General features: G+C 37.1%; 1 protein-coding gene across 5 annotated transcripts in view; it reads left to right on the plus strand.

Annotated features, from left to right (window-relative positions):
• The window catches only part of adgrb2 (adhesion G protein-coupled receptor B2), a 271,609-nt gene that overhangs the window by 69,503 nt on the left and 177,328 nt on the right, over positions 1-24,778 (plus strand). For all 5 annotated transcript variants that reach the window (XM_028461068.1, XM_028461072.1, XM_028461069.1 and 2 more), the window contains exon 2: positions 18,609-19,515. In XM_028461068.1, the coding sequence (XP_028316869.1) occupies positions 18,624-19,515 (892 nt within the window). In that variant the 5' untranslated portion in view covers positions 18,609-18,623. The remainder of the gene's footprint in view (positions 1-18,608; positions 19,516-24,778) is intronic.

A 24,778-nucleotide genomic window follows, 5' to 3' on the forward strand; every position in this document is an offset into this window, starting at 1 on the left:
TCTCACTGTCAGAACTTTCAAATAAAATCTTTCTTAATCCCAAACCAACTCTAAGTTGAAATCTTGGGGAAGGGAATTATTATGTGGCGAGTACAAGACTTAAGCTAAGTTAATTTATGTAACTCCTTTAGATGAACATGAAGGCTGTTTTACTTACACAGGTATGATCCTGTAAATCTACAATGATTACAATGCATGAAAATGTAGCCACTGACTTATCCTAGGGTTAAAGTTTGACACACTAGAGGCCAGTGTACCATTTTTACTGCCATCAATGATGCATTCAAGGCGTAGCCTGTTGAGTGGAGGTTGGCCATGACTTTTCTAGTTTAAAATCATGGTCAAGGCCTTTTAGAGTGGGAGGCCAACCTTAGTGGACATTCATTTATTTTCTAAACCCTGGATGCCAAGACATCAGTGTGAGGCTTTTAGGTGTTTCCAAATTGATTATAGATTTGTATGTGTGTGACAGTCTGTATGTGTGTCATAGCTCTGTGCTGAACTGGCTTGTCCACAGTGTATACTTTGTTATTTTGCAATGAGTAACCTTATATAAGCATTAGTGGAACAAAAAACGATATTTACTGTCAAATATTGTTGAATGAATCAATGGGTGATCAACTTAAATAATAAAAGATGTCCGTGTATATGGTATATAATAATAGGCATGGGAAGATGCACCATATGATACAATAGACTAGGGGTCTTCAACTGGTCTCACCCTGGGACCCACATTTTGCCAGGGTCATGAAATCGCGACCAACCAAACTGAGTTTTTCCAAAAATAGCCGTTGAAAATACACATATATCAAACATTTTGAAACACTCTATATATGTTCCTGTGCAACATGCCTGTCAAAAGAAAAAGTTTCTTTCACAATAAAAGACTAGTCCAACATGAGAGATATTACATTTTTTTTTTTTTTGACCTACTGTCCTCGACCCACCCAGTACAAGTGCGCGACCCACTTTTGGGTCCCGACCCACCAGTTTAGAATTGCTGCAATAGACAATAGTTGGCTTCTGATAACGACAAAATACATTCAGAGAGGAAAAAAGACAAAAAATATTGTTTGTTTGAAAAAGACATTTAAGTCTTTAGTTTGGTCATACTTTGGGTATGACCTTTTTAAACCAATGGGAATATAAAACTAATTTAAATAAAAACAAACAATAATAATCTGGTGTAGTAGTAGATCGTGTGGATTTAAATTTTTTAACTTAAACCCCTTTGTGATACCACTCGCACCTTGACAAAACATTTTAATATTGCGATATCTTGCCTCACAATATGTGGAACTTGTTGGGTTCTTTCTTTCTTACTATGGACTCTATATTATGTTAAGCGCGTTAAGATGACTTTGTTGTAATTTTCTCTATATAAATAAAGTTGAATTGAATCATCCCAACTTTAATAATCATACACAACCTTTCCACTCTAATCCTTTGTATTATCAATTAGTGTCTCGACTTTAACCTTGATGTCTTTATCTAATATTCAGTATTCAGTGAATAGATATCCATTCTTTAATTCAAGTAAATTTTAGTCTATCATGGATTTTGCTTCATACCGCATTTAATGCACAATTCCCGTAAACACATCATGATTGCAGAAGGTTCTTTTTGTTCTTATTTTAGCAAATAAAAAAAACATCGTCAAAGAACCACGTTGCCCGACTTTGCAATTTTTTTAAAACTTTTTTATTATGTTAACTATTATGTGTTGGACAGGATTCTCAAACAGTGCATCACAGTTTGCTGCACATTGGCTTCGCTGAGTATACAACCGGCGCAAAGAGCGATGGAAAATAAGTGGCTTTGTTTGAACAGTCAAGCAGCCAGGTGCAAGAGTGACTTTCAGTCACAACGTATTGGCAAATGTAGTGGGAACAGGGAGATCAGTGGATGCAGGTTGTTGCTTTGGACAATGTTGGGCTGGACACTGGAGTTCTGTGTCCAGCCATTCATCATCAACACAACATGTGTGCTGGATACTTCCCTAGCTTACAGATTTAGCAAAGCATTGAAGCTCCCCATCCAGCACAGAACAAACATAGAGATATAGAACATCCCAAACACATCAACACATTTAGCTCGTCATAGAGATTTAAAGATTCATCTAATTCTCTTCTGGAGATTGTGCTCCAGTCGTACCACAAATACACTTTATATAGGACAATATAATATGGACTATTGAGAGTGTCCAAATTCTGCTGGAAATGTCTGCCTTTTAAAGGGGAGTTGGTTCTTCCCACTGTCGCTAATAGCTTGTTCATGTAGATCTTGTTGGGTTTTTTTCTTTCGTATTATGAATTTTATATTTAGATAGAGCTTTGAGATGACTTTGTTGTAATTTGTACTGTATAAATAAAGTTGAATTGAAGTAACTAAACCCCAAAACAACTTTTTTTTCCTGCTGAATACAAATGTATCTGGGTAGGAAGTTGTGTTGTTGATTGATTCTGGTCCCATTCTCAACAATAGTCAAAGTATTTCAAATTGGCATATTTTGTTGTAAAATGTCAGAGTGACTGCCTTCTATGGGTTGAAACCCAGCGATTACACTTGATTTTTGCTATTGGCTGAGAACAAGATCATGTGATGTTGTAGGACCATCTTGTATCACAAACAAGCACTGTTAGCCCCGCCCCTTTCATAAAAAGTAACACCTGTCGTTGGATTGACAGAAGAGTGGATAAAGAGGTATATTGAGTAATGAGTAGCTAGTTAACATAGCATAGATTGTTTAATGGAGATTTTTTTTCTATAGACTGGGCGTGTCTTAACTGCTGCAAGAGCCCTGCCCATAATCAAGGCATTTTTTTGAATTTCCCTCCTAGTGGCAGGTCAGGAGAACGCAGAGGTTTTGTTCCTCTTTAAATGTGAAAAGCTGCATTTCGACACAGCACATCTATAGAATCATGACTGGAAGTATTAATACCACAACTATGTGGAAGCATACCAAAATGCAGGGTATGTCTTTGAAAATTGCATCTTCTGAATGTAGTTTAGAAAATTATTTTCACTCTTTTGGTTTCAGGATTACATAATCTCTCAATCTCATTTATCACTTGACTCTCCATCACAATCCCTCCAACATGGCTAGTTTGGACTGATCTCCAGTAAACTGCCATGCCTTACTGCATTGTAAACTTGCCTGGCATGCCTTGTTCAGCGCGAGCACTCCTTATGACCTTGTGTTTGTGCCTCCATGTTCTACGTGGACAAAATCCATTTTGAACAGTGAGCCTTTCCTCAAGAAGCATTTAATGTCAGGCAGACCCAAGGTGAGAGGTTACTCTGACAGGCAGATGCTGGTTGAGTCCATGTCACCTTCAGGGACGCAGTGCAGATCTTGAACACATGATGGATTCTCACTTAAATGTAGCATAAGCATTAGATATATGTGACAGCGCTGCTCCTTTTACTACCATGACAGTGCGTGTGTAGGTAGGCGATATAAAGCACCGTTGCAGGAACAGACGATTCTCCAGGATTGATTTCACAAGCATAAAAGCAAAATTGGTCCAATACAGATCAAGCGCCAACTATTTCTCCTGGTTCTTAGCAGGTTTTGCTGTATTTCCGATGACATATTGCTCACATAAAGATGTGAGAACACACTGACAAACACCCAATGCAGAAATGTTGCCGTGTACTTGCAGCGTCAGCTTTCTCCGCCTCGGCTGCTGTTCTTCTCCCTGATACAGAGTCCTCAAACAAGGAGAGGAAATAGAGAGGGAGAGAGAAAGAGAGCAGATAATGAAATAAATACCCTGCTTGGCAACACTTCAAAGTCTGAGGGAGAGCCTGATGTGCTCTACTGCAGAGCTTCAGAGAAAAGAGATGTTACATAAAGAGGGAAGATTGGACGATAACCATTACCTCCATGATCTCAGGCATTCATGCACACATGCTTCACAAACACACACACACACGTGTGACAAAATTCTTGCGATAAATAAGTAATATTGGACCATTTTTGCTTTTCTGCAAGAGAGGAAAAAAATTAAAAAAAAATTTGTCCATCAGGGCTTTGAACGGGATTCAGGCTAACTCTCAGCATTGGACAGAAAAGGCCTTTTATGTTCTTTCATTCATTATTCATATATTCATGTAATATGTGCATGCAGGAAGCGGAAGGATATGTCTGTTTTTGAATCATGTAGGATGCTCCTAAGTGTGTGTGTTGATGTAGTTAGAGTCCTTAACTCCATTCATACTCCATAATCATGATTTACATTTGCACCACCTACAGTATATAAAGTATATACTCACACAGAACCGTGTTGGCAAAAAAAAAAAAAAAAAAACAAGAAAAAAAAACGAGCCTTTTTATTCATAGATATGCTTAGTAAGAAATCCTTTAGGATGGATGTTTTCTTATTAGCTCACACATACAGTACATGTATAATCTGGCAAATGCATGCGATATCCTACACTTCCCTTTCTGATGACTTTGCTTGTTTCAGATATGTGTTTGTTGCTATTTTTCCTTCCTAATCATATCGCTGACATTGCTACATGTATTTATTAAGTGGCTGTTGAACGCTGACTTCCTTTTTGACTTTAAGAGACATACATTATGTGCAGGTTTCCTTTCACGCAGACAGGAAATTAAAGCTTAACATCTCGCTCTAGAGAATGTGATGGTTAATCAATATATTGTGGTAATTTTTTTCAGATTTTATTCATCAGCGCAAAATGAAACAGAATATACAGAATGTCAAAGACAGCACTTTGTCATAGCAGAGTAGCATTTGACAGCTATGAAAAAAATTATACACATTTAATTTTAAAAAAGGTAGAAAAATATATAAAAATGGGATTTTGTCAGCAGGAAGGGCTTACATTACATAAAAACTACATTGTAGGCTAATGATCCAATTCTTAATCTGTTGAAATATGACAGTATATAGAAAAAAATAAATAAATAAATGAAAATGAACCCAGGGAAAAGCCCCACTTAAAAACTGGTCAAGCACATTAAAAAAAAATAAAATAAATAAATAAAAAATTAGGGAAAATAAAACTTGTCGGATACAAGTTTTGTGAACTACTGATCAGGTAGTTCACAAAATCTCATATATGCTTCATAAAACACGGTGAGGACATTATGTAGCTGAATCGACGTAGCCTCCTTCTGGGGGCTAACATGCTAACTAGCAGCCTTTAGCACATCAGCTGCTGTCACACCAAATGCCGATATAAGGTAAGAAATTCCAGAGTTACAATTTAAATGGCTCATTAAAATCAAAACACTATATTTTGGAACAAATACTGTCTGTGATGCAGAAAAACAGACGCTTGATCTGCTTTCTTTGCTAATTAGCCTCCACTGACAGCATGGCGTGTTTGCAGCTTCTGACCAGGTTTAACCCTCAGTCTGTCTAAATAGCTGTAATATTAACACTTTATTACTTTAAATGCAAATAAACTAAGATTATTTTCAATTTACTTCAGTTAAACTAAAATTACTGTATTTTGTATTCTTATATCGCTGAATTTATTGCGTTCATCGCTAAACTATGCTTGTTCGTGTGGATCTTGTTGGGTTCTTTCTTTCTTCCTATAGACTATATTTAGTTAAGCGCTTTTAGATGACTTTGTTGTAAATTGCGCTATATAAATAAGTTGAATTGAAATTTAATTATATTTGTACAAAAAAACCAAAACTCAATTAGCCAAAATGTTGTAAGGACAAGCAATGGTCCTGGATTTTAGTTCCAGTGGAATATCTTTCTAATCTCAACATGTGTTGGTCACACACTCACCAGATGGTGACATTTAGTTGTTTTTTTTTTTTTTTTTTACACTAACATGAGAAGAAGGTTAAGCTTGCTGAGTGAATGTGTTGGGGTTTGGAGGGTCTCATCTGACACATCTATTGAATGGCTAAAGGTGTGGAAGCAATAAAAAGCAATAAAAGCCAGTTTTTATAAATGCAAAAGCGTTTAGATCAGATGTTATAATGTCAACCAAAATAAATGTCAACTGGTTACATAAAGCAATAAGAATATTGTGTAGTTTCCTCACAAGAAAGTAATGAAGTGGTTTGTTACAGTATATTTACAGTAGCACCAGGTCTTAAATGAACACATTTTAAAAATAATTTTTAAAAATAGGAGGGAAGAACAAGTTTAAAATGTTTCAATTTATAAGCTTTGTCAGAAATCTAGCTTTCTACTGCCCAAATTTGATCAGATGCTATTTCCTGTTTAAACCTTTTAACTCTCCTAATATCCTCAAATATAACTTACACATTTTACCCTTGGGGTCAGTCTGACCCCAGGGATATTTACCTCTAGAAAATGGTTCTCAGAAAATTGTTGACCAAGTTTTTGTTTATTTGTTTGAATACATAAATAACCCCTTGATAATGAAATGTTGACCTGTTCTCTAGCACCACCATTAGGCCAAACTTTTAAATTAGAATGAATAGGAGAGTTGATGCTGAAGTTCCCAGCAGCTCACAGCAGTGCACACCCAACCAGAGCATGTGTGGAACTAAGTGGACTATTGAGAGTGTCGCGATACTGAGAGAAAACAATGGAAAAAAAAACAGGGCAAGTGGTGACACTCGGCATGTCCGGGATGAGGAGGAAGTTTTGTGTGTGGAAAATGACGGGGGGAGAGACTTGGAGGATGGCCAAAATACAGTACGAAATCCATTCAACTCTGACATAGATGGCAAAATAATAATAATTTTGCCATCAAAAGCCTGGTCTCAGTGTTGTTTTTGTAGTTTTATAGTAGGAAACCAATGTTGAGGTGTCACTAAAGCAAAAAAAAAAAAAAAAATTGCTTGAAAGTCACTAATAGGTTTTTTCAGAAAAAGCATTTTTTTCTCAGCTTTTTGTAACAAACTGGCAATTTGTGTGAAACTTGCCTCTATTCAACTGCAGATTAAGGAAGAACGAAACAAGCTAGAAACAAAATATTTTTTTCCTGATGAAAGTAGAGAGTCTTGTCTTTCAGATGTGGGTCAAAATGCTCTAAAACAGCCGGCTCTGAGGCGGTAGAAATTCTGAAAATGGCTGGCACTGAAACAGTTAATGACCACAAGAACCCTTTTTGGTTACTGCAGCACCACCATCAGGCCAAACTTTCAGTTTTAGAGTTAGTGTGTCTTGACAAACCTTTATCCAAATATTTTCGAAGTTGGGGTGCACTTTCATGACTCTCACTGAAGAAAACTTGATTGATGTTTAAGCATATAATCATTTTTTTTTTTTCAATTGTAGCCATAAAATTAGGAAAAGTCATATATTATGAAGGATTAAACTTTTTCTTTGTATGATGATATGTTTTTTGACAGTTTTTTTAAATAGCCAGGATGTTTTGCAAATGTGCCTTCTTAAATTTCCTTTCATCCAAAGCCAGAAGCCCTATAAATCTGTCTATAAAACTCCCTCATTCTGTTCAAGGTTGCGTGTTGCTGAATCAAAGTCCAGTTTACTCAGGGTCGAAGCCAATCAGCACCCTGGACAGAATGCCAGTCAAACAATTATGGAATGAAGCATATTGGCCTTGTAAGCCACTTTGTGCACTGCTGTTTCCTAATTCTATTTGTTTTGACACTTTAACACCCTTTAATTCACTGATTTGAAATTAAGGTGCATCAGTATCTCAATCAGTCAACATTGTATTGTTAACGTCGGTTATAATAACTCTGACCTTCTCGTTTATTACACAATGAATTTGATGCCGGCGAAACATGTTGTTCAAGTAAAAAGTGGGATGAAATATATATATTAATATCACAATATGTCATTAGGCTAGACTTTTGTACACTGGAATTATGTCTCTACTTTGTTTGAATTCAACCTCTGATTACAAAGCTAATGTAATCAGAGGTTGATTACATAATAATGCTAAGCAGAACAACTAACGGCGCATGTTTGACTGTTCAGAAGTCAGTTTTGATCACTAATTTATTTTAGGGCTGGGCGGTTTTGCCATAAAAAAAACCTGTTTTTTTCTTCATGGCACTTAAAAATGACTGCAGACGTCAGATATATTGTCAAAAGTGCAACTTTATTGCCGTGAAATGCATAGAACAATTCCAAAATTAAAAGTGAATGAGGCTCTGTCATTCAATATTTCATATGTATTTCAAGCTTTAACCCAGGTTTAAGCAAAAGTGCAACAGCAACTTCACACTAGCTTCAAATTTCTGATTAATAAATCAGATAACTGCATATTTTATAACATAACATTACAATTAAAAAAAAAATAAATAAACTCTTCCCTTAACATCTCAGCATAGTGCGAATACAAAATTAAACATGCCGGTAGCACACATATAGCCTATTCACAGGGGTAAAAAAGGAGGGGGCTCGCTCACATCGCGCTACGGTATACCACAAGGACGGAACGCAAAAAAGTCAGAAAAAAACTGTAATGGGAAAAAAAATAAAATATCTAAAATTCAATTAATCGATTAAATCCATTATTTTTTTTTGCCCAGCCCTAATTTATTTATATTTTCACAATCCTATTTGACTTCAGGCACCGTGTCATAAACTAACATGTGCACAGAGTTCCACTGTGAATAAAATTGAGTTCTCTTGGTGAAGGTCATCTGGCTATGTATGGCTATGCAGCTGTGTTGGTTTTACAATGATAGCTGCAGAAATTAATTACGAGGTGCAGGTTTGAACTTCCAGAATAATAATAATGAAACAAATGAGTCAATGGCTGAACAAAATACAGGCTAAATGTCAGCAAGGGAAAAGAAATAGATTTGCATATTTGGGAATAATAATCATGATTTCCATCATTAGCCACGACTTTGCGGCACACGCTGAACCGTATTTTTTTCTTTATCATTAAACAGTTAAATCAGAGCAGTTTAGGTAAAGGGTAATGGTGCAGAGGAAGTGTGCTTCAAAAAGAGCTCATTCAGAACATCACTGAGTAATCCACTGAAAACTAAAATGTGTATTTATTTATTTTTACCTGCTATACAAATGATTTGGCACACATGTTAGTCATAGAAAATAAATGTGGCCCTTCAGCCATATAGTTTGCCCTTAAATAACACTCTTTTTTTTTTTTTTTTTTTTTTATCATATTTTGCTGACTGTGATCACAATCAGACTCACAGGTAAAGATAATTGTAGTCGCATTATTGGCACTTTACTGACATTTGTATGTTTTTTTTTTTTTTTTCTTTGTGTCTATGGTACTCTAAATGTCGAACATCTATTTGAAATTATTGGCATACTTGAACATTTTGTTCTGCTGTGTTCTGCTATTATTGTTTCTGATGCTCTTAAAGTTTTGCGCTTAAAAATGTGTTTTGAAATGTACTTTTTAGTTTTACCTTTCAATTAATTTACCAAAGTATATTTGATAGAGTAACTCCTTTAGTTTTAACTAGAGGTGAAAAGAACTGATTACAAGTACTCGCGTTGCTGTAATTTAGTTGATTTTATGGGTACTTGTTAGAGGTGTGTATTGCCTGGCATCTGGCGATACAATTCGTATCGCGATACGTAGGTCCGAGAATTGCGCGACGTAACATTGCGACATATCGCCGAATCAATTTTGTAGTAGTTGTGCTTTTTTGAGTACATTTCTAAATCAGTAATCTTACTTGTACTCAAGTACATTTTAAAAGAAGTGAAGTAATTTGTAAAATTTCGACACCCAACAGTTACTGAGTAAATTATTATTGTGAAACTACAAAAAAATAAATGACCAAACAACACTCAAATGTGTCACATCATAACCAGATTAAACGTAATGCACCGCGCTAAAACAGCATTGAATGATGGTTATTTTCTCAGTTTTAGAGTTCATAAATGTAGCTATACTTCGAGCCTGATAATTTGTTTTATTTTAAATTGGATTAATTGGTGTTGTTTTATTTTATTCAGATGCCTTTGTGGAAAATAAATTCAGTTCCAATTGTGCAAGATTTTGTCTATTCCTTTTTTAGGTAAGATGTTCACTGTATGCAAGGGAAACATGACAAGATTTATTACCGAAAATAAATGTGGTTGGGTGAAAGTAACTAGTAACTTTTACTTTGAGTCCTATTTAATCGAGCTACTGTACTTCTACTTGAGTAGGATATACCAGTACTCTTTACACCTCTGGTTTTATCGCACATAATGGATTGGTGATTTGTTGGTCCTAAAATAGTCAGTTTATCCTGTGCTAAGCTAACACAAAAGCTTCGACTTTGAATTTCTGTTTTGTAAGTGTGTGTATGTGTGTGTGTTTGAGTGTGTGGTTCATGTTGTATCATAAAAAAAACAACATGCCCTTTTTGTGATGGAGGACTTTAGTACCGCCGTCTCGTTTCACAGCGTGGCATCCTTTAAGCTTGTCTGCCATTTGTGAAGAACTGATAACACAATGTAAAAGCACTGACTTAATGCCCCTGCTGAAGTGGGCCTGATAACAAAAAAAAAAAAAAAAGGACAAACAGAACATGGACTTTGAAAATGTCAACTGCAGTAACTCATTAACATTAGCTTTTCATATTGGCTCACAACCATAAGATCTAATAGAAACAAAATACTTCAAATGGGTCAAACATGAATGTGTTTAGAAACAGCGTTTGAGTGGAAGAGATGCTGGAGTATCTGATTGGGAAGAAAGAGTAAAAACAGGAAGCAGTATACAAATAAAAAGTAAGATGATATCTAAACCTGTATTGCACTAACTTTTATATAATCTAGGTTGTTTGCAGAAGCATACAGGCAGATTTCATTTAATTTAATCCTCCTATTATCCTTGATATCAATTTGACCCCATTTAATGTTCATCATACAAAAAATGGTAGTTGACTGTTTTTTCGCTCCGTATTTCATTATTTTTTCCTAATTTGATGGGTACAATTGATTAAGCATAAAATTATCAATTTCAATGTGCTGAACACATACTGCACGCATTAGTGTTCCATTGGGGTCAATTTGATTCCAAGCGGTTTTAGCTGTGTATAACTTGTCCTTCTGTCAGCTCTTTCACAGTAGAAGTAACATAGAGCAGAATGTGTCTGAGAAAGGACTTTTAAAAAAATGTCCTTTAGGAAAATGTTTACTGTCAATGACGTTTGGGAACAGCTCTTTCACAGTAGAAATGAAGTAGAGGAGAATGTGTTTGAGAAAGGACTTTTAAGAAATGTCATCTAAGAAAATGTTTACTGTAAATTAGGTTTGGGAACAGCTTTTTCACAGTGAAAGTGATGTAGAGGAGAATGTGTCTAAGAAAGGACTTTTAAAAATTGTCTTCTAGGAAAAGGTTTACAGTCAATGAGGTTTGGTGACAGCTCTTTCGCAGTGGAAGTTACATAGAGGAAAATGTGTCTGAAACTTTATCGTACATCATCCCAAATATGTTGCAAAAAGGAGATATAAATATGCTCATGAGAGGAAGGGGGGGGGGGGGGGGGGTCACCAACATCAATCACTATGATGCATTCTGTGAGAGTCATGAATGTGCACCCCAAATGAGAAACGATTTGGATGGCACATTTTCAAGATCCACAAACTCTAAAGCTGAAAGTTTGACCTGATGGTGGCACTGCAGGAAAGGTCATTTAATCTCCACAACCAACAGGGTTCATACGTTTGTGATCAATAATGTTGTCAATAAATTTGAGAATATTTGGATGAAAACTGTTAAGATAAATGAATTAATTCTAAGTTCTAAATCTAAGTTTGGCCTGATGGTGGCGCTAGAGAACAGGTCAAGGTTTCATTATCAAGGGGTTATTTATGTATTTAGCAAATAAACAGTGTTTGATGTAAAAAAAACTTGGTCAACAATTTTCTAAAAATTAATTTCTAGAGGCAAATATCCTTGGGGTCAAATTGACCACAAGGGTAAAATGTCAGTAATAATTGAGGATAATTGGACGGTTAAAAGTCATGTCAGACAATGCTAAATTAAACCACAGCAAAATTAGAAACCGATCTGCATTCAGAGAGAAATACCACAAATACTAAAGAGAGAAGGAGAACGATAAGACTGGAGAGCTGTGAGTGCTTTGAGTCTCTGTCAAAGCCCCCCCTCCCACCATCCCCCTGGAAATGCATTTCCCAAAACACATACGCAGTACCCGGGGATGTTGTTGAGTCTGCGGACTACAAGTTTTTCTATTCTGCCTAGAAAGATATTTTTGTGTGAGCACGCAAAATGCATCTTGGAAGTCATGTTGGATTATATTGTCCAATTTCACCTCAAGTGCTGATGCGGAAATAATTATTTCGTTTTACCTTATAACTTAACATTAGAATAAGAACCTCATTAATTATTGTTCACATTTAGGTATATTGATATCTGTTCCATGTGCACACGGGCCTCTAGCACATCGTCTTGTCAAAACAACAAACACGTCCGTGAGACATTATTTTAAAATTGGAATTCATCACGACAGAAACATTGCACAGATGCTCTCATGAACAAAAGGGAAAAGTAAGTCATTGTTACCAAGTAATAAAGCAGCCTGATGTATTTTTCATCAATTTCGCGAGCTTGCTGTTGTCAGATTGTGTTCTATTTATTTAAGGCAGAGAAATCCTTTTTGGATAACAATTCATCATGTTGCTCAGAGTAAAACACATGTGACCAAAGAGGCAGCAAGAGTCATTATCCAACTTTGTTGAATATTTTAGAGTAAAAAACAAATAGAGCAGCTTGTGTCATCTGTTGCATGGAAGCTGTTCTGGTTTGTTGAGAAAAGTATTTCTATGAATAATGTTCAGCTATTTTTTATTACATTTTTAGTCCAACTTAACCTGATTATTTCACATAGAAGTTTGCAGTCCTGTTCATGGAGTATCATCTATTATAAAATTATACACCATGGTGTGTGTGTATCATTAAAGCTGAGTTTCTGAGAAATCTATGTTTATATATGATTCTTTTGAAATGCGAAAAAATACCTACTGTAACTCGTCTTTTACTATGGTCTACTGCCGGTGGTCATGCATATACATTAATGCATATAAGTCCCTCCTTCTTCCTATAGACCCCAATACAAATGGAAACGATCGCTGAGTGCGCCCATCCAATAGGCTTCGACTTCCTGTTTTTGAGACTGTCAATCAAAGTGATTGCGGAACTGTGCACGGAAACAAGGCCACGCGTCACAACAGCAAACATGTAAATATGATTTTGGCTCTTACCTGACCCATAAACCTATATCAATGCGACCTTGTTGTGTTCAGCGATGCGCGTGCAAAAAAGTAGAGGCGTGGCTTCTGGTAGATTGGTAGAGGCAGGGGGAGGAGGTGAGGCTGTTTAGGGCGGGACATCGAGACTTTTCTCAGAAACTCCAGACAGTAGCTTTAAGCTTTTTTAGGCGGGGATACTGTTTATACACCCTGGACAGGGCGCCAGTCCATCACAGGGTATGATGGGGTTAATTGAATACTATTTTTTTTAATCAATATTATTGATTTATTTATCACGTTGAAATCTTACAAGATTACCCTGTGTGAGATTTTGCTACACTCTCAGCAACCTGATTTACTGGGAAAAATATTGTGAAAATGTGTCCCAAAACATTTAGTTTAGATTTTTTCTTTTTTTTTTTCTTTTACTCAATAATTTAGTGATAATTCATTCAACCACATCATGTTTAAGGGGGAACATATCATGTAAATATGTGGTATTGCCCTAAAACTTATGAGTGTTCGGGTATTGTATGTTTCATATGTATCTTAGCTGTTTTGTAGCTGGTTAATTTCAGCAAGAAAAACGAAAAGAAGAAAATAAATTTTTTGGAAGTGAATTAAATTCTAGAAAATTAAAGGCCTTACTTGACCAATGGAATTTCACTTAAATTCAAATTGACACTAGTATGACCATGGGAAAACTGTGTCCACAAACAGGAAATAAAATGTATTAAATGTAATGCAGTAAAGGTAAAAAAAAAGTTGCATTAAAGTTTCTCTTCCAAAAAAGTTAGTCTTTGTGTGCAACAGATCATAAAAGCCTTATATTTAACGAGACTATGTGATATATTTGGTGAAATGTATTTGAAACAAGGACAATGACACTTTACCCGCAGTGATGTTGTAAAAATGGGGTTTGGCAGAGTTCTGTCCTGCATTAGTTTAGCAGTAACGATAAAACTCTGATGTGTCAGATTGTCGCTTCACCGCATTAAAGAATGAAGAGTGGGCCAAGAGGAGAGAATGAGGAAAGAGACACTATGAGAGAGAGAGATAGATAGAAAACTATGTATTTTCCCACCTCGGTGATAATGTTAATGTCAAGGTGGAGGAGGAAAGAAAGACATCAAAGCTAATGAATATTTATGCTTGCCCACAGTAAAGTGCTGTCGTAGAGTAGAGAGGGACAGAACGGCCTTATGAACACAGCACTTTAGGGTCTTTTCTTGCACAGACTGTGGTTGCATGAATATTCACTGTTCATTGTCCCCAAAACATTTACAGTTCTGACTTCTTTTCATCCGTAAAATGTTTGTACATTTGTTTTTCCTGTGCATGACTTAAGTTAAGTTTCTATCTGTCTGTAAGCGATATGGTATTACTTCTTATCAAATATTTAAAGAAACTGGAACTACTGTCGTACATACAGTAGGTTGTGATTTTCTTTTCTATAATGGATGAATATAATAAAAACGGAGGGGTCAACAGTGAATATGTGCATTTAACAGTTCAATGACATATTGCTAACAGGACGTGTGACCGGCTGTGCCGCAGTGTGTATGGATGTTATATCTCATGCTGTATTTATTTTAATGTAGGCGAGCGTGTTAAAGTGACAGTCTATAACCCCATCATATGCCAGACAGCATGATGTCCTTGAGCATATTTCGCAACACGCTACATTAACCTTCTTTACGCCAAACCGTGCCATGCATTCGTTTAACTCTGCAGACCAGACTTGGCTCTGTAGGAAAAAAAAAAAGAAACATCCTCTAATGTAGAGTTTTTAAGTCGAACCCATTGGTGGGGATTGTGCGTACAGCAACATTGATCTGATAAAGGACTGATATTACGTCAGTCCTATTGTTGCTATGGTTACATCTCTTAGCTGCCACAGCCATCTCATTTTATACAATGATTAAAGATGCTCCAGGTCATGTTTTTTTTTTTGTGAGAAAGTGCAGTGAAATCTAGCTGGCAGGTTTTTTTTCATTGTAATGTTTCTTTTTTTTTTTTTTTCAAAGTCTGTCTGAAACCCTACATGGCTTTTTATTTTTTCTTTACCTAAATTTGCAAATCCAATATATTATGAAAATGCACCTTCTTATTCCCGACAATTCCTCACACTGATGCGTGCATTGGCGACAAAGACCTTCCGATGTCCTCTTACTTCGAGATTTATAGGCATCACAAGAAACGGTGGATCAGAGAGAACTGTCCTTGAATGTGACACTATATCAAACTGTACATTGGACTGTGTGAAAAAATGTCTAAACTGAAGTGCTGAATTAAGTGGCACGGAATGAGTTGAGGTTAAATGGGAATTTTACCTCAGTCATCCTTTTTAGCTCCATGATATCTATGTTGCCTTTTTAGCACACCTTTGCCTTTACTCATTAACACCTCAGAGCTATGGGTGCATGTACCTCTTGATTTATTCGACTTGTGAGGTCTTCTCTTGACACGGTGAGGTCAGAAGGATTTAAATCCTGATTGGTTGCATGAAGAGGAAAAAAAGTTGCATGTTGGCTGGCTAATACAGGAAAGTACAGTACTACTAATATGTTTAAAGAATCTCAGCCTGGAAATAGCCAAGGTTAACTCCATGTGCACAGCGGCTTTGTATTTCTTAACCTCTTCAACCTGAAAAGACCCGCCTGCGGGGGCAGCTCCAGCTTCCGTGACTCTCATGGGTCTAAATGTTGTAAAGAATGAATGAAGTCACACAGTCTATACCTCTCCGTAATCATAAGAATTTCAGCTAAAACTGTACTCAACCCACAGCACACACACCAGGCCTTTATGTTCAAAGAGGGAAAAGTCAACAACTCGGCAAACTCAGCCTTTTTCCGCTGTTGTGAGTCACAAAATAAACATGGAGCTCTATCAAAAGAACCTACGTGAAACTACAGGCCAAACTGAATCCACTGATATACAGGTCGGGTATGTTACGTGCCAAAACAATGCCACAAAATCAGAAAAAACACAGTGGAAAAAGTCAGCAATGTTGTTTCTTATCAAAAGTTGCTCCAATGTGCATAAAACTCTATATTTTGATAAATCCACATCGTGTCGTCAGATAGATACTGCCACTACACACATCTGAGCACTTTTTTTAAAAACTTTGACATGGCAAAGTAGGCTTCCGCCTTAACTTTTTTGCACAAAAACAAGTGTATCTTTGGCCTAATGTTTATCACCAAACTTACTGCAGTTGATGTCCATATATTAGTTCAATTATTTCTGCTTTTTTAGCCTTCCCTATGTAGAATTGGATTTATATTTGATGTATATCTCCATTTTTTTTGGGGGGGGACTACAGATTTCTGTATTTAAAACATGACTTATTGTCACTCAGTATAATATATTTCCAAAATGTCATGTCATCTGTAACCACTAAGGATCCTACTTCAATCTGAACAAAAATGTAGAAGCATAGAATAATGTTATTTGTTATGGGTATGTGAGTTATGGGTTGTTTCCCTGTAAATATCCAAATATCTCACAAATAGAACAATATTTCATTTCAAAACAAAAAATGCTGCTTGTTTGTTTTTTTCTGTATTTTTGTTCTGGTTTTAAGTCAGTAAAACAGTAAACCACACTGTTTATTTGTTATTTTGTTTTGGTTTTCAAAACGGAATAACCAAAGAACGAAAGGTACTCGGGTTTTTGTTAAACATGTGTCACTGATACTATCCTGCCATCTCACTCACAACTCATTATATGTTAAATTTTCCATGTGAAAATGTCAAAAATATGGTATTGTGCATGTACAGTATTTTTTTTTAATAATTATAGTCATGCTTTCATTATGGATAGTATAAAGTGCAGAAATAGTACAGAAAAGTCTTAGATAGTCTGCATGGGAACCAGAAACCAGGGTTACTTGACTAATGTGCTGCCCAAAACAACATAGCTTAGATTTTTATTGATATTTACAGCAACATCAATATTAAACCTGCATACTGTTTGATGCGAGTAATAAACAACTATTTTATAATTATGGATGTTTTGCTGCGGTGCTTTTGATGCAGGCAGACAGCATGATTAATGCCAATTTTATATTATTATTTTTACTTTTTTAAGTGATGTAAGGACTGACATGGACATACAATTTGTTGATACATCTGATAGCTGTATAAAAGTAGTAGCAGATGTGAGAATCATGATGGGGTCTTTCTCAACATGGGTGTTGCACTTGACATAAATCCAGGCCAAAGGGCTTGTAGATTTTGGCAGTTTGCGCTTGTTAGCATCACAGTCACTTGGACAAGCCAGAGTGGGAGGTTAAATAATGTATTTGTGTCAAACTAATGAAATGGAATGAGATGCTAAGTCAGACACAATAACTTTCAGAAGAACTACCGGCACACACTGTTTTCTTTTTGGTCTGCTCTGGCCACTTAAGATACATTAGGCCCTGCATAATGATTGTAAGTCTGGTCTAGGATGAGTCTGAGGAAAAGTTATTAAGCGCCATACATAAATATTATCACGTTTGGTTATTTTAGTATTTTTCCACACACACACACACACACACACAAAAGTGAGTTTTGGAATAATCACAATTGTTGTGCCTGTTCATCCTAATCGATGTCAAGCTTTTCTGGAATCTATTTCAGCTATATTTTTTACAAAATCAAGTAAACCCATCTGGACAAAGACACAGAGATTGGTAGGCGATGCTAACAGTGTCACCAGGCCTGATAGTAAGCTAAACAGTTGTTTGTTGGAGCTCCATCTTAACCCATACCATTATAATTTGGCGGAAAACAAATGGTACATATTATAATATGTGAAACCCAAAGGCAGTGTTATACTATGCAGTGGATTTAAGTGGTGTTGAAATGTCACCTTTCCCACACACTCTTCTAACTATAGGTTTTAAACAGCATCACTTAAAAGGCTCTCTGATAGGGCAGACACAGTGAGGGCATGTAGCATGGAGGGTATCTAAGTACTTTATTCAGAATGCTAAGTAGCCGGTATACAGTATGTAGGGGACTTTTGTCACAGAATGGTATGTCTATATTTTCCATCAGTCAATCCCAGGCAGTTAGCATCTATGTGTCTATGATGGTAATATTTTTCCAGAGCCTAAGGCTAGGGCTCAGCAGGCAAAGATGTCTAGGTTGTGAGCATGTCTATGTGTAGTAGGAAAGGAAAGGGGTAGCAGGCCCCACGGAGCATGTCTCAACGGCCGAAACATCAACCCATTTAATCGAGCCCAGCAGGGATGTGTTTTTGACGGTGCTTGTGTGTGTGTGTGTGTGTGTGCTGTGTGTGTTCGAGGAACTTGAAGAAAACAGCTGAAATAAGTTTGATGTGATACAGGTCGAGGCAAGGAAGACATCATTCTATTGTTTGGATGATAGAGTATGTCGAAAATAATAAATGTGTTGATTCTAATGTAAGATTGTAATTTTCAACATGCTCTCTCTCCCCTCCCCCACGTCTCGCCCCCCACAGGACGAATGTCATAGGATGAACACTGCTGGTGGGGTGTGCCTGTCTGTGCTGTCCTCTCTCCTGGCTGTGGCTGGGGCCCTGGCTGCCGTCTCTGCCCTTGCACTATCTCCTCTCTCTGCCCTGGCTGAGGCTGCCCACGGGGCTGCCAGTGGTGATCCCACCAACGGGGTAGAGGGCCACCCCCCTTTGCCCATTTCCCCACCATGCTCCAGTCTCGTCGCTGGGGTGCTCTATGGCTCTTTCTCCCTAAGGGAGCTCTTTCCCTCCAGGGCTCCAGAGTGTTCCTGGTCCCTGGAAAACCCGGATCCTACCAAGTACTCCCTCTATGTACGTTTTACCCGCCATCCTGTCATCTGTCAGAAACACTATCCAATGCTCCTTTCTCTTGACCACTACCAGTCCAATCAAAGTTGCCACCCTAATATACAGACAGCCACTGCTCGGGATCAGGAGGTCATTGATCTTTGTGGCAGTCAATTCAATTCCGATGGACCTTACTCTTTCCTACAGTTTGATAAGAACTTTGTTCAAGTGTGTCTAACCAGACATCCAGCAGAAGATGAGCCTCAGGTCAGTAAAGAGTTGCTGGAGGAGAGACTTGTAGAAGTGCTACTTATAAACAATGAAAACTCCAGCCAGTTCACCTGTGGTGTGCTCTGCCGATGGTTCGAGGAGTGTTTGCGCTCACACCACGATGGAAACGCAGATGCCTCTGATGGGGACGGTTGTGGGATGACCCAGACGGGCTGTATTTGTCCAAATCACAACATCATGGCACCGTCTATTCCGCTGCTCCCTGAGACACCACACAGCTCCAGCAATGGATCTTTTCTTCCTGATGATTGCTGCGTTACTGAACTGCACTCCAACGATGCTATCGCTATAGCTCCCAGAGATGTCCGGCAAGGTAAGGGTGATGGTGTTTGTGTTCTTCCATTGTTCTGATCTCATTACCTGAAATGATCTTGGCTGCTCAAATAACATATAATTGCTTATGCTGTGATGAATAGAAAAAGAAAACTTGAGTCTTAATACTGTCCCTGTTTTGCAGTGATTTTCCTAAACCCCATATTAAGCCAGTTGTTTGGCTTGCAGCCTTTTGGTTTTTACTTTAACAATACATAAAAAGACCAAGCAGTTTGATCTTTGAACATACAGTATACCCTGTGTTTGCGTGCTATTTGTTCAAAATGTCATGCCTAGATCACATTTGACACCAATGCACAAAACTACAGTACATGCATTGTCACTCACACTTCACTTAACTGAACATGACGCAGACAAACCCTTCACATACGAAACACATTAACTATGCAATGCTTGTGTGTGAGCCTGACCGACTCCGTTTGTGTGCCTGTGAGCTACAGAGATGGGTGCTGTTTTAAGAGAAAACTAACCAGATGTTAAGTCTACTCTACAGCCTTGCTTCAATTGTTTGACTTTATTGCTGCTGTTAAAATATTTGTTGTATTCTAATCAAATAGAACCAATGAAACGAGACATACAGATGGACACAGAAATATTGTAAGTTGTTGAGTGCTAGACTTAAATTGGATGGCTATTGGTACAGTTTTAATCTGAAAGGTCCCAATTAAAGCTCAGTTATTCTTTCTGAATACTCAACTTGTCTTTGACAACATTTTAACAGCTCGAGGGAGACTCCTACCTCGCTAACAGGAATTTTATTTAATCTTCATGGGCTTTTATTCAAAAAACAACCACAGAAAAAAGAAGAAATAGATGACTTTATATGGTGTGGGTGGATAGAAGCGTTAACCTTTACCAACATACCTTGGCTTGTTCTGTCGTTGAAATCAGTGGACAAACTATTATCACTTTTTTCAGAAATCATGTACACTGTTTTGATTCTTAAAATGATGAGCCAAAAGACCTTGTTGGTATGTTTGATCTTAGAGAATCACTCTGGTCAGCCATTAATGAACATCAGTGGGCCAGCCTTTATTTCTATACATATTATTTGTTAAGACAAATCCTTCTGTAACCAAACTATCAAAGAAACATCCAAACACATGATTGTAAATTGCAATTGTAATTTGCTGCTACTTGGTCTTTACTTCTATCTGATCTGACTTGGTTTGTAATAGAAGAAAAGCAGAAAAAAAACAACAACAATGAAAAACCTAAGAAACTTAGAAGCTTTGTCTTTCCTGATATACACCGAAGAACGTTGAAGACAGTGAAGAATGCAGCATATGTTGTTTTTTTTTTTTTTTCAGTTTTAAACCTGATGTGTTTTGTATTTGCCTTTACTGGTTTACTGTCTGTCTTTGTTTTTTGTTGTATTGAGGTGCAGTGCCAGTTTAACATTGGTTTAGGGATTAAGAGATTAAGGGACGACCAACAACTGCAGCCCATCAAATGTTTGTTTAACATTTTCCAAAATTCTGTTTCAGAGTATCCATTTCCGTTTCATGTCAATTTCAATGGATTTCCCTAATTTGATGTATATACTGTACATAGAAACTACATCTCCCAAAATAATGAAATATTTCTAGGCTACTGAAGTGCAGGACAAAATGAAGTACGCTCAAATATTGCAAGATCAAGAGCTACAATGCGGTTTCAAGGAATCTCAAATAGAAAAATGGAATTGAAATGTGTGATATTCTCTCAAAACATCTAGGTGAGGGTATATTCTGTGTCATAGGGCTGTTAGTGTCAAATCTGTGAATTTTTGTCTATTTTCCATGATTATGTAAAATCGGAGGCGCTTCTTAAACTGACAAAGTAAAAACCTCTATAATTAATGTCTAATTTTCACTGTCTGTAACACTTATCAACTTAAAATATTCGCTTTTTTAATATACAAATGCATGCTTTATTAATCGATTATTCAAAGATTCTGAAACAAAAATCACTACTAAATGAGTGGTTGTCAGATTTCTTTGCTTGCCTTATTTGAAAATCTTTATCACATTTTATTTTATTTATTTATTTTATTTTTTATTTATTTAATAAGTCACAAAACTAACAAGACATTTCATTTAACAAAAAACTTACATAACTACAGCTGTACTTCCAACTTCCAACACCTCTGACTTTTGGATTTGTTGTCCTTAGTCGTAAGTCCAAGTTCTTGGTGTTACATTAACTTTCTAGCTCATGATGCAAGTTTTGAAAACTGGATGAAATCACAACATCATGCACATCAACAGGCAATCTGAACCCTTGCCAATGTCTCTCTATATCAAATTAAAAAAAAACAAACTCAAATCCTCTGGTTCTTCCTGTCCATCATCAGCTTTCCTGCAACAGTTCTGTAACACATGTACAAATAACCAGCCATGCATTAAACATTATTGGGTGGGATAGGCTGTATTTAAAGTCAAGGGAATTTTGTTTCTCAAAAAAATTGTATGCCAGTAAAAATGTAAATGTGTGGTGAGTTTGTTCCAGTTTTTGATGGCTGGATAAACTGAATAGTCCAATAAGAGGGAAATGTTCAGTCAACTTTAATTAATGCATGTGGGGTGCTAATACTCGCTTGTGTGGTCCAATCCAATAGTCAGTGTTTTGTTGCTTATAATAATAATAATACATTTTATTTATGAGGCGCCTTTCAAGGTACCCAAGGTCACCGTACAGAAAACAAGTTTAAAAACGGTAGAAAACAGGTTAAAAACAGCAGAACACAAAAAATACAAAGACAGAACAAAGTGGACAATCATGGAAGTTCAGTGGAAAAATGTCGATCAGAAGGAGAAGGCAAATTGCTTGAATTCCTAAAGAAGAAAAAACGCATTCATGCCCAATACTCTTCAACATATCAGCAGGTATAGTCTAGGAATGGATCCACAAACCTCTCATTTTGAAGAAACCCAAATCTTCAAACACGAGTCAGGCAGTCGAATGCCACACTTTGTTTAGCAATAAAGCTCAATGCCACCTTGACACATTCTACATTAGCTCAAGCTATGGAGTAAACAAGGCCTATAAACAGCCTTTTGCATAAATCCACTATGTATTATTTGTTTTATGTTAAAGTACCCCCTTTTTTCAGCGATCCATTTTCAAAAGGATTATGGACAGCAGAAACACTCAAATAGTAGGTTTCAGGTTAGCATTGTCAGGGTCGGACAGGGCTTTTAGGGACTCTATGGCCACGGTTACATGATGCTTTTTTAAAATTCTGAATTAGTTATTCTGAATTAAATCATTCAGAATGAAAGTGTTCTGCTTCGTGTTTAAATGGAAATAGTAATTCCCGAACTGAGATTTACATGGAAAACCAGTTTCTTCGGCTTTAGATAATTCCGCTTTAGGTCTGGGGGTTGGGAAGGCTCTGATTGACTTATCACATCTATCAGGAGAAACACACAGCAAACCTTTTATTGTCAGCTGTAACACAGACGACCACACATGAGAACTGTTTTCATCTTTATTTTGATTGTAGTTTTGAAGCAGCAGCTCGACAATAACACAGTGTTTCAGTTTGGGCCACGGAGCGGAACGGAGATAGGAGCAAATCACCGGTAAAAGCCCAGTAAAACTCCTGAAAACAATCACCGGGAATAAATATTTTCTCCCTGGTAAAGATAGTGAGGTGTATTGACTGCTTCACATGTGTAGGAAATAAATCATCTCAGTTGAACTTTGACTGAGATACTAGTCTCAGCATTGAGGTCAGAAGATCTGTCTCCCTCTGTGAAGTGCAAATGTGCACCAAGGAGGGACCCTTTCCCCTTCCTGGCCAAACAGAGGAACAGTAGAATCCAAGAACAGGTTCGTTCCTGTTATCACCTCTCTGTTACATTACGATCAAAAGGAAACAATCAGTCAATGTTTACATGCTAGGTTTTCAAACATTGGGCTCTGACCCCCTGCAGATTTTATTACCCCCAGAACCCAAACCAGAGGTCACTCAGGATGTCGGAATAATACCAGCTGTTTGTTTCCCTCTCAGATGAGAACAAAGAATATGTACTTGTTTGAAAAGTCACAAAAGAAGGATTATTGAAATGGTTCCAGCAGAAATCTAGATTGCAAATATTGTCTGTCCAATGCCACTCTTCAGATAATTCAAGAACCAACAGAATGTTGTTTTTATCATAATTAATATTTTCATTCATATAACCCATTGTCAACTACCTTGATCCTCCTACAAATGTTGTTCATTCTATGCAATATAACTTTTCACTTCAAGCTGAGTATAAGATTTCAACAGATGGCTTTAAACATATGGGGTTTACCACCCCAGTCAGTTATCTCTGTAGCTCAGCTGTTGGAATGTTGATTAACTTGTGAACCCGGAAGTTTCTTTGTTCTAAGCCTAAAGCCTTAGACTCCTCCCGTTGGTGTCCGGTTTCCTGCCATATCATATATGCCTGTTTTGACTGGGATTCTTCAGAGCAAATCACATCACTACCTGGGGAATCCAGGACAATAGTTGCTCTAACAACAGGTAAAATGATAAAGTTGGTGATATTACAGCCTGTACATGCAGTACGGGGACGCATTTACTCCACCTCCGGGTCCTAGTGCCAGCCGTCCGGTGAAGCCTGTTTTGTTTGCCTCGTTTACCGAGGTCCGTGTGTGTTTAATAAGTCCGTGTGTGTCCGTGTGAAAGTCTGCATGTTTATGCTTCCGTCCATCCACTCTTTTCATTATATCAATGTTTTTTTAAGGCCGCCATCTTGGTTTTTGTCGTCACCAGCGCGTCATCGCCGCAAGTCGCACAAGCGCCAAATGATCCAAATGAACTTCAAACTGCTTCAACCAAGTTAAGTGTTTACAAGAAAGAGGAATGATTTAATTTGGAATTAAAATCAGAATAAACCAGTCACTTAATTTCAATTTAAGTTTAATTTGGAATTAAATTAACATTAGGAATCAACTGTTTACAAGGTCAGGTTAAAGAGGAATTAACATTTATTCCACTTTAAAGAGGAATTAAAGCTCCCACGTAAACGTGGTCTATATCTGTTTTCTCTCTCTGGCTTTGTTGTTTTTCTCAGCCTGTTTTGATTTTTCTCCTGCTCTTCAAGGACAAACTGTTTACATCAGGTTATTTGATGATTGTCGATTGATTATAGGTGGGAATGTGCGTGGGAGACTTTTGTTCCAATGTGTAGCTATAAAGTACCGTAAGACGTTTAGAAAGGATAGAGTCGCTTTAGAAGATTAATAAATGTATTGATAGAAAGTGAGTC

The sequence above is a fragment of the Gouania willdenowi genome, chromosome 11 (genome assembly GCF_900634775.1).
Source record: "Gouania willdenowi chromosome 11, fGouWil2.1, whole genome shotgun sequence".
In the NCBI taxonomy this organism is placed as follows: Eukaryota; Metazoa; Chordata; class Actinopteri; order Blenniiformes; family Gobiesocidae; genus Gouania; species Gouania willdenowi.